At 39.3% G+C, this 9,875-nt stretch overlaps 1 protein-coding gene across 1 annotated transcript in view; it reads left to right on the top strand.

The window, feature by feature from the left end:
- The first annotated feature begins 118 nt into the window (after nucleotides 1-118).
- Nucleotides 119-9,875, top strand: part of KDM3A (lysine (K)-specific demethylase 3A) — a 32,380-nt gene continuing 22,623 nt past the window's right edge. Inside the window, exons 1-7 of the mRNA XM_009331879.1 lie at nucleotides 119-289; nucleotides 2,936-3,091; nucleotides 5,309-5,419; nucleotides 7,072-7,174; nucleotides 8,116-8,240; nucleotides 8,735-8,807; nucleotides 8,892-8,980. Coding sequence (XP_009330154.1) covers nucleotides 119-289; nucleotides 2,936-3,091; nucleotides 5,309-5,419; nucleotides 7,072-7,174; nucleotides 8,116-8,240; nucleotides 8,735-8,807; nucleotides 8,892-8,980 — 828 coding nt within the window. The remainder of the gene's footprint in view (nucleotides 290-2,935; nucleotides 3,092-5,308; nucleotides 5,420-7,071; nucleotides 7,175-8,115; nucleotides 8,241-8,734; nucleotides 8,808-8,891; nucleotides 8,981-9,875) is intronic.

Below are 9,875 nucleotides of genomic sequence, written 5' to 3'. Positions count from 1 at the left end.
GAGCCTGCCGGCGGGGCTTGGATCGCGGCCTGCCGGCTGACCGACGCCTTGGTTCTTTTTTTTTTTTTTCTCTCTCCTTCCGCCGGTTTCCTCCCCGGAGGCCTCCCGATGAGTTAAAATGGTGCTGAGGCTCGAGGGGAGCTGGTCGCTGCTCGTGGGGAAGAGGTTCCTCAGCCTGTCGGAGGAAGACGACAGGCCGTGGGATACCAGTCGCATCTCGGAATGGCCCTGGAAGTCCGGCAGGATCCGAGCGGTTTCACACACGGACATATCCAAACAAGACCTGAAGGTAACCGGGAACTTTCGAAGAGACCTTCTAAAGCGAGGGTGCTTACCCTGTGACCTGGAAGCTTCCTGTGCGTGCGTGCGTGTGTGTGTGTACATATAAATATATGCGCTGTTGTTGGGGGAGAGAGGTCGTCTTGGTCAACTTGCCTGCTTAACGTGCTTGAAAACATGTGCACCTCCGGTTAAAGCCACCAGCGTGTTGGTGCTAATGCCGGAAGCTACCTCAAACTAATAAATGTGCTTTCTTCCACCAGCGTTTTAGAAACTTGAGGTTTTGATTGCACCCGCTGTGCCTAGGTTTTATTTCTGCGTATTTCCTAAATGTAATTTAAGACCTTGTCAGTTGTAAACGATTTTTTTTTTCCAGAGATTGCAGTTACTTATGAAACGGAAAACACTCCTCTGTTGATGGGATTGGTGACTTTTCTTTCTTGCTCTTTGAAGTAGCTGGTAATGAACAAGTACTTCTATCTTAAAAGACGTACCAAATTCATGTATGGCATTGGAGGTCTCTCGGAGGTCTCTCAGATGACTCTTGCGTGGTGGCCACTTCTTAATAATGATTACCAACGGGATTTTTAAACATGCGATCAATTATTGCAAGCTTAACTATGTATTTTGGGTAGTAGTTAAGCGCCTTTCACAGTTTGTGAAGCTCTTAGGGGGCTGTTTGGCAACTGTAGTCAGTAAAACTATTCAGCCATGTCTAGGCAATTACTATCGCATACAAAGTACTCACTAAGGACAAAACTCCATTATAGTAACCCCATCTTGTTATGTGGTCCTCTTATTTGTTTCTGCAAGGGACTTTGGTGGCAGGCTGGTCTATGACAGCAAGAACAGTACCATCTTTCAATCACAACTCTTTCCTTGCCTCTTTTTCTTTTAACGGGAAGAACTTTGTGACCCCTGATTAACTGAAGAAGCACCTCCTCCTTGTCAAACAAGAAGAAATTGTACGTGTTTCTAACTCTTTTTTTGAAAGTGTAAACTTTGTTACGAAGAGTCCCGAGTTGTTAGAGGCCGAGCTGCTTGTTGTGCATCTGCGGCAGGGGTGGAGCTTTCTCCATGTTTGGCCGGCGGGGCTGTGCCCATGCCGTACTTGGAGCGAGGAGGAGGATGTTGCTTCTGCAGAAAGCTCTTCTTAAGGACTTTCTCTGGGACTTAAAAGGAGAAGGAGCAGCTGCTGTTGGGGACTTTTACTGTGAGCCTTGTAACTGGTTATGGTTCTGCCAGAAGCGATTGACTTAATGCATTCTCCAGTGAAAGTGTTAAAGACATTGAAAGTAGACAATCGAGGCGTAGAGGGCTTTTGTACCAAAACACATGCCATCTCCTTTCCTCTCTCACAGCTCTGTGGAAGAGTATGTATAGTTAGACTCAAAATAGTAATGGGTTGGGGGGGGCGGGGAAGTCTCTAAAGGAGTAGAAATATTTAATCTTCTTGTATAGTGTAGGGAGCAAGCTGCAGAGTAGAAGGACTGTCAACTACTTTTGAAAGTATTTTCTCAACTGTATTTTCCTGTTTGTACACTGTTGATACTATAGACAAAACAAGCCATTCTGGTTCTGGTACTTGTGTTATTTGCTTATCTCTTTCATTGTTTCCATGAACTTCAAAATGACTAAATTTATTGCTGCACCCATTAGTTTTACGACTCCTGTCTGTGGTAATGCTGTTTTGTGTGCATGCTTTTACTTGCCTTTCCTCTTAGAGAAGCTAAACACAAGGGAAAGTTTCTAAGAGACACTCAACTGAGGTTTCTCTGCTGTTGGGGTAAATTAGTTTGATGTATTTAGACTGGATTGTTGTCTTTTATGGGAAGAGGGAGTGATTTTTCCGAGTGGTGTTCTCTACCAAGACATTCCAATTCCTGTGTTCAGGCAGAGTTGTATTTGTGGTCTTTCCCAATCCTTTGTTGATCTCCCTCTGTTGCCTATGAAAGAAGGGTAATGCCATCCCAAAGAACTTGGTCAAGCCACCATGATTTGCCATGAAGTGACAACTGCTTTCCTCTTGAAAAGTTTGTATAGATACTTCAGAGATTTGTAAAGATAAATACCAGTTAAAAGCAGGCAGCAAATGGCCTTCTTCACATTATTTAATTTGATCACCTTTACTGGTGTACTGTCATTTGTGCTTCCAATAAATTAACTAAAGTTATTCTTTGGGACTCTTATTCTTAAAATACTTCTGGAAAAACAGCTTGTTTATTCAAGTACTCTAGAGTTTGTGGAAAATGCTTGTGCTGCTACTGTATACAGCCCTTTAAAGTTTTGGGGTTTTTTTTGCTGTGTTTTTCCCTGATTATAAACACTAGTGGCAGAGTTAACACACTTAACTGCCCTTGAGCAGCAGAGGACTTTTTGAGTTGTAGAGTTAAATAGGAATATTAATGTTTTGTGCGACAGTAACGGTGACAAACCAGTTAACGTTGACTATCGCTTATAAAATACTAGGTCAGCCTGGGATGCTTTAGTGATTGCTTGATCGTGTGGCAGAAGGGCAGTGAACACCTTTGCATTATAAGCACTTTTAATGGTTGGGGTTTTTTTTGAGGAAATCAGTGTGTGTTTATCCTTTTTCACGTGGTATGTGTCTGAATTTTATCGTTAGTCACTCCTTCACTTTGTTTCCTTTCTGTAGATTTGTGTAGAATTTGATGATGAGTCATGGGAAAAAAGAAGATGGATAGAGGTCTACAGCCATAAAATGAAAGCATTCCTGGTGGAGCAAAAGCTGGTACTGGCTGAACGGAAATCTGCAGGCAGTTCTATGTCTCCTGTCCAGTGGCCTGCAATGGCAAGTACACCGCTTGGCCTAACTCACTTTGGTTCTCCAGTTCCATTTTCCAAGGACAGTGTTGTTACAAGTGTGAACTTCTCAAGTACAGCTTCACTAGTGTACTCTTGGGTGTAATCTGAAGGGGCACTAAATCTCTTTATACAGCTAGAGCTAGGCAGAGCTTGTAAGCATTTGAAGTTGGTATGTTGTGCCTGGAGATACAGGAATGTATTTTTATGACTTTGCTTCCCTCCCAAACCACTGTTCTGTACAACGTTCATTTCTTCTCCCTCTAGTCTCATGTTTCTTCCTTCTTTCACGAAATTGCGGTTAAGAATAGAGAGAAAAAGGGTAAATAATAGGTTTCTAAGGGTAGCCTGTATTTTTATCTTAAATTCTTGTTTTACTCTGCCTCAAGTGCTGTTAATTCTTCAGTGATTCTTGATCTGAGACAAAAATAATTTGAGTGACTCTTACGTGATGGCTGCCTGGCACAGATGATTTGTGAGATTTGGATTTTGTGCATATAAAAACCTGAGCTACACAGTACAAGCCAGAGAACTAAGCTTTCTGTAACTGCCATGCATGGCTGGCTAGGCAAATTAGCCAGTAGAGCTGAACAGGGAAACACTTCTTAAATGTGTTCAGCCAGTATAGTTTTATTTGACTACTTTGGATATTGCTACTTATAAAAGTAGTTGTGAAATAAATGATGTAAACTTGCTGTATGTTAATTATGCTGAAGTTGTAGTCCATGTTTTAACACTCTTTAATTCGCTAGGTATAAAGTATGCAGTGTATTTCATATTGCTGCATTTTAGCTGAGCTTTTTTCTTAAGCAAAGCTAATCAAAGCAGATATTTATTGGAAGTAGGGCCAAATAGAATGAGAGAGGAAGTAGAAAGATGAATCCTTGATTTTATTTCCCAACCTGTGCATTAATATCAGCAGTTCTACTAGTAGATTTTGCTGATACAATGTTCTGAAAACCTGCTTATTTAAACTTAGCTGTTGTCCCTTTCCAAGCATCTGAACAGTTCTCACTGGATACTTGTCTTCAATTTATGCATAAGGTTTTCCTCATGGTGTGTTTGACGTGTCAGTTCATGCAGTGTACGTGTTCCAAAGCTCATTTAGCGGAGGAATGATGTAGGATAAAGTAAAGCACAATACTGGTTTGCCTTGGCAAAAAAGACTTTTTCTCCCTTTACCGCCACACAAGGCAGGAAAGAAGGGGTTACAAAAGAGGTGTGTGGATTAATTTATTTAAATCTTGATCGCAACTTACTGATTCAAGTATACGGGATAGTATGTTTCTGACAAATGGAATAGCTTTGCAGAACTCTTGCAATGCCCGGTCGCTCCTGGAGAGACTCTTGTTCCTCTTACGGTGATCCTGCCCCTTTACCAATGCTTTCCTAAGTGAAGTGAAAACAAGAAAGGGGAAGAAAGTCTTTCTTTGCTTGATCAGTCCTTTGGAAACCCAAAGGCGTACTCTATCGGAATGTTTTCCTTTTTTTCTTTTAAATGGGGCACAAATGTACCTTCTACGTAGGAAGGAGTTATTCTTGCCACTTCTGATGTTCCAGGCTCCTGATGCCTACCCACTCAGAGCTGGTACTGCAGGACTAGACAAAATTTAACTGTGAACATTTTAGGAAGAGTTCAGAAGCTTTTAAAGGAAATTTTTGTTTCTTGTCTGTTCTTAATGCTTTTGGTATGCCTGAACACAACTTCATCATTGTACTGCAGCAGTATAACAACTATGAGGCTATCCAAGTCATCGTACATGCTTAAACTAAGGCTTCAGTGTATTACTAATGTTGCATGAGCTTTGAGAACTTTAATGTAAGCCATGCAGCAGGCCTTCATTGATTTGCTAGTTATTCCCCCAATCTACCATAAGGAGGGATTTTTGTTAACATATCCACAATTAAAACTCTTAGTATTAGTAAATTCTTCATGTTGAGACGAATGATTAATGTTAATGACAGCCACCTGAACTGAATTGTGAACTCATTCTAATAAATGAAATGAATTTCAAGTATAGTCCAGTAACTCCTTTATTAAGCATGTATTAGAAGTTTTATTAGAAACTTGCTTTGTTTCAAGAGTTGCATGTAGATGTGGTATCTTAACAGAGGAATAGATGCAAAACTAAATTTTTTAAATGCAAATGAGGAATGATAAGATCTTTTTACTCTGTTTCTAAGAAAATGTTTATTACTTTTCTAGACTTACAAATCCTTAGTGGACAAAGCTGGTTTGGGATCAATGGTTTCCGTACGCTATCTTGGTGAAGAGAGATGCGTTTTTCTTTCTAAAGACCTTTTGACACCCATTCAGGTAACTTTGTATGGCATTATAAAGATGGAAGATAAAAGATTTATCTTGGTATTTAAGATATGTCAAGTTAGTACATTCTAAATGCAAACTTTAGGTGGGTAAAAACTTGGAGTAGGTGTTTATTGCCATGACTAACAAATATCAGTTCTGGGTGTAATGTGTCTGTTGATTAAAAACCTTCTGAAGCTGATCCAGGACATAGTCACTTAAGAGAGCTGGATGAGGGAGTGTGCTAGAACATTTATTCAGCTCAGGTGATGGCAATTGTGTCATGTTGACGATGGGGATAATCTGGAATAGTTTCCCTTTGCTCTTGTGAACATGAGTGTCTCTACTATGAAAGGAGTTGCAGGGATGTCTGGAATAAATCTTGCTACTTAATAGAAACACATCACTTCTAATCCTAAAAAAAGGAGGAATTGGTGAGGATGTAAATGAGGTGGTTGAATTATAGTCCCTTTATTGAGCACCAGGAGGAAAGTTTGTTAGTGAAAATTATGTAGAGATGGGTTGAAACAGTTGCCCTGCGTGACTAACTGGTCAGGCATTTTGAAGAATAGTATCTGCTAATGATAAAAGATTTAACCTTTTCAGGAAACTACTCTCAAGACCTATAAACAGTCTGAATGAAACTAGCAATAGATGTCCCATGTTGAGACTGCCAGTAGTGCCATCATTAGTGTTCTACTTTGACTTGTTAGCAGTCAGCAAATAGACAACTCCTCTTGAGAAACAAACAAAAGAATCACTTAAAGCTAAATTTGAGTTGTAGATTATTGTCTTGCCTGTGTTGGCTCAACAACAGAGTATAGATATCTTTATGTAGAGGCCTTATCTCAATACTGCAGTGGAGAAGATTGCTTTTCTGGCATCTTGAATAACAGTTTCTTGACTACTAACTCTTCAGCCTTCTGCTTCGTACAAATACCAGAGCAAGGCTTGGGACAAAAAAAACCCAAACCAAAAAACCACCAAAACCAAAAACCACAAAAAGCCTTTTTTTATTAGCACTCTGAGCCATTGGTAAAAATTTGCTCTAAACTTTCCGTTTCAGAATCAATTCTAAATGTTGTCAAGCAGCTTGTTTTAGATAACAATAGGAAAAAAAAAAAACCCAAACCCTAAAATATAAATACATGATGCTGAATAATTATGAATGATCTAGATGTAGCTGACTTTTCATATGGACATTTTATAATGGTGTCTTGAGATGGACTGCACCCTGGCATTATTATCATAAATAGAAATATGAAACTTAAAATATTTGCATTTACATCTGCTTAGGACTACTTATAAGTTGCTGCTTCGGAGAACTTAAAATCCTAAATTAAAAAAATGGATGGTTTGATTAAACTTAGTGCTCATTAGCAACGTAGTAAAACAAAGCCAGATTGTTTTCAGAACAATATTAAAGTGGACTTGGAGAGCTCACTTCAGTCTGGCTTGCAGGTGGTCAAGCCAGATTAGTGGTAAAGAAATGATGTCTGCCTCAATAAATACGATGTCCTAGGAGCTGAAAGAACACAGAGTAATGAGAAACTTGTTGGACTTGTATGAATTGCTGCTCTCTTGTTTCTAAATATTATGGGGTTTTGTTAATCAAAAGCATTGTCCTTAATACAAACTTCTTTTTTTTTTTTTTTTCTAAATAGGATGTAGACAGTTCCAGGCTTCCTCTTAAGGATGATCAAAATGTTAATGAAGAAATTCAGGCTTTGGTTAAGAAACACCTAGACGAAACACGCTTAGTACAAGGTACAAGCATACTCTGTAGCAGAAAACTAACAATACTCAAGTCAAAAGGGAAATCTTTGCAGTGATGGCGTAAATTACAGTAATCTGTTTTAGGGATAAAAGCTTTTTTAAAATACTGATTCCACTTTCTTTCGCAGCAGTGAATGCAAAATGTGAAGTATTATAGAGATTTAAGTTTCAAGTATTTCCTTTGTAAGAGTGAGTACATAACTTAGGCACATATAGATGGCCTGGCACTTGTGAAAGAGATCAAATTTGTAGCAATTCTCACTGAAATCCTTTGGGGTTGTTTATTGTTTCAAGTAGCTTGATTCCGCCCCCCCCCGTCTGCTGCTTGTTTATAAAAATTTCAAAGTTTTATATAGAGACTACTTTTTTAGTAAAGATAAAATTGTTATATTCAGATTTGCCAGCTTCAAATCCTTAATTACTGGGTTCATACAAGCATATTTGTAGTCATATGCTTGCATATGCAAGAAATGTCTTACTTTTATGGAAAGATAAATATTGCAACTTCGAGTTGTCATTTCCAATACTGTAAAAGAGAGGAAAAATTCACATCTAATCACTGAATCTTCATTTCCACATCCACTGATCTGCCTCACTGTCTGAAATCTGGAGGTCAGTCTGGCCTCTGCTGCATGTCTTAACCTCCAGAAAATTTCATTAAACTATTCCAGGAAGGAGGTAGCTGAAACACAGTTTTATCACGCTTTGCCCCCCCCACACCCCCCCCACCCCCAGCTATGTGGAAGTTGTCTCAAGGTTCTACCCCCCCCCCACCCCCAGCTATGTGGAAGTTGTCTCAAGGTTCTCAGTTCGTTTGACTTACTTGTGTCTTGCATGCAGTACTGTCAGCAAATTTATGTTGGTAACTGTGGTGATCTTCTTGCTCCCTCTTTCTGAAGCTCCCTTTTCTTGTATGTTTTCCAATTTTTAAGGTGGAAAAAATATCATTGGTTCAAAAATCAGAATTTATAGCCTGGATCCATCTACTCAGTGGTTCACAGCAGTTGTTGTCAATGGTAATCCAGCTACAAGAACTCTAGAAGTCAACTGTCAGGAGGTAAGAACCAGTTGCTGTGGGTTTACAAAGATGGGGAATGGGTGAGAACTTGTATTTGTATCCCCACCAACACCATTTAAAATTCTATCCTTACTGTAATAAGCTTAAAAAAATGGGGATCAGTGTAGTGCAGAATAATCGTATTACCCCAAAGTGGTTCTGTATGCTGCTGGTAGAATTGTCAAATAACAAATGGCCTTCTACGCAAAATGAGGGAGACCTGGAATTTTTATTTGAAGAGTGAGGCAAACGTATGATCCTGGTTTCGTTGCTTTCTGTGCTGTGTAGACAGTGCTCTGAAGCACTGGTTTGTGTATATTTTCATGCAGAGACACTGTCACAACAATATATTGTTAAATTCAGCTTGGTATTCAAAGAACCTAGAAGTGAAGTGTCTAAGCTTAGTCTATACCACAACATCCAAGATAAATACATTCAAACAGTAACTTTCACCTCTCTAAATTGCTGCTTCTGTGTTTTTGTTCCTTTCCAAGATTCCAGCTTTAAAAACTCTTGATCCAGAGTTAATTCACGTTGAAATCATATATGACAACAATGGAAAATGTGGTAAGACCTATTATTGTTTGTCCTTCAAATACCAAGTAGTGTATTTGTGATAAATAGACTAATCTTGATCACCTCCTCTTCCAGATAAATCTAAAAGAATTGGGGGCGTGAAAAGGAAGTCATCTGAGAACAGTGGAAGTGTTGATGCTAAACACACAAAATCTTCTCCTGAGGTAATGTCTTACTGTGTTATATATGACTGTTATATAACGGTTATGTCACTTCTCAGAACAGTCTTAATAAGGACTAGATAGGAAAGTGGAATAATAAATATAATCCCTGGGAGGGTGTGTTGAGTTCTTTGAAACTTGTTTAGGCTTGGGTAAAAACATCTTGCCTTGTGATAATCGGAGAAAAAGTTACTGAGCCTTGAAGGCTGGTTTTTTTTTAATCTGTGCTTTTTGCCCCCTCCTCCTGCTTAGGAGTTAGCCTGCCTGGTCATGTATTCTGTAGTGGGAGAAAACACAAAGCAGTTCTCAAGTTTATAACCTTTGCTTTTCACGTTCTCTCCTTAACTATTTTGTACTTAAACCCAAAACCTTCAGCTACGCTTGCATGCTTTGAGGATTCAAGCTACACAAGCAGCGGTTTGGAAGAATGTTTTTTCAGTACAAGAAGGGAATATGACTACTTTTCTAGTACTTCCGTGTCTATGTTTCTTTCTTTTGTGAGTGACCTGCCAAGTATCACTGAGATTAAGAAAACTGTCTCAAAGGTCAAAAGACGATCTGGGTAACTTAAGTATAGAAATGCAAATGAAAAACAATGGCTTGGCTAAAGAATGGTACTTCAAACTTGCCCTATAATTTTGTCTCAGTGTTTCAGACCAAAAATTGCATTTTAGGCAGAAGTAGCCTTCTGGAGGCTCTAGAGTGGTGGTGGGGTGGGAGGGTTGGGTTTTGTTCCGGGTTTTTTGGCTTTGTGTTCTTGGCTTCTGTGCAGTCAGTCCTGTGCCAAGTCAACTGTGTAGATCTGGCTAATGTCTGGATATTGTTATTAGAAATCTTTAACGGCGTCACAAAGATACAGCGTGAGGTAGCAAGGACAGGGTAGACTCCTCAGTGGAAA

This window comes from Pygoscelis adeliae, unplaced genomic scaffold (assembly GCF_000699105.1).
Source record: "Pygoscelis adeliae isolate BGI_AS28 unplaced genomic scaffold, ASM69910v1 Scaffold209, whole genome shotgun sequence".
In the NCBI taxonomy this organism is placed as follows: domain Eukaryota; kingdom Metazoa; phylum Chordata; class Aves; order Sphenisciformes; family Spheniscidae; genus Pygoscelis; species Pygoscelis adeliae.
Note: the sequence above shows the minus strand (reverse complement) of the source record. Positions and strands in the feature narration are given on the sequence as shown.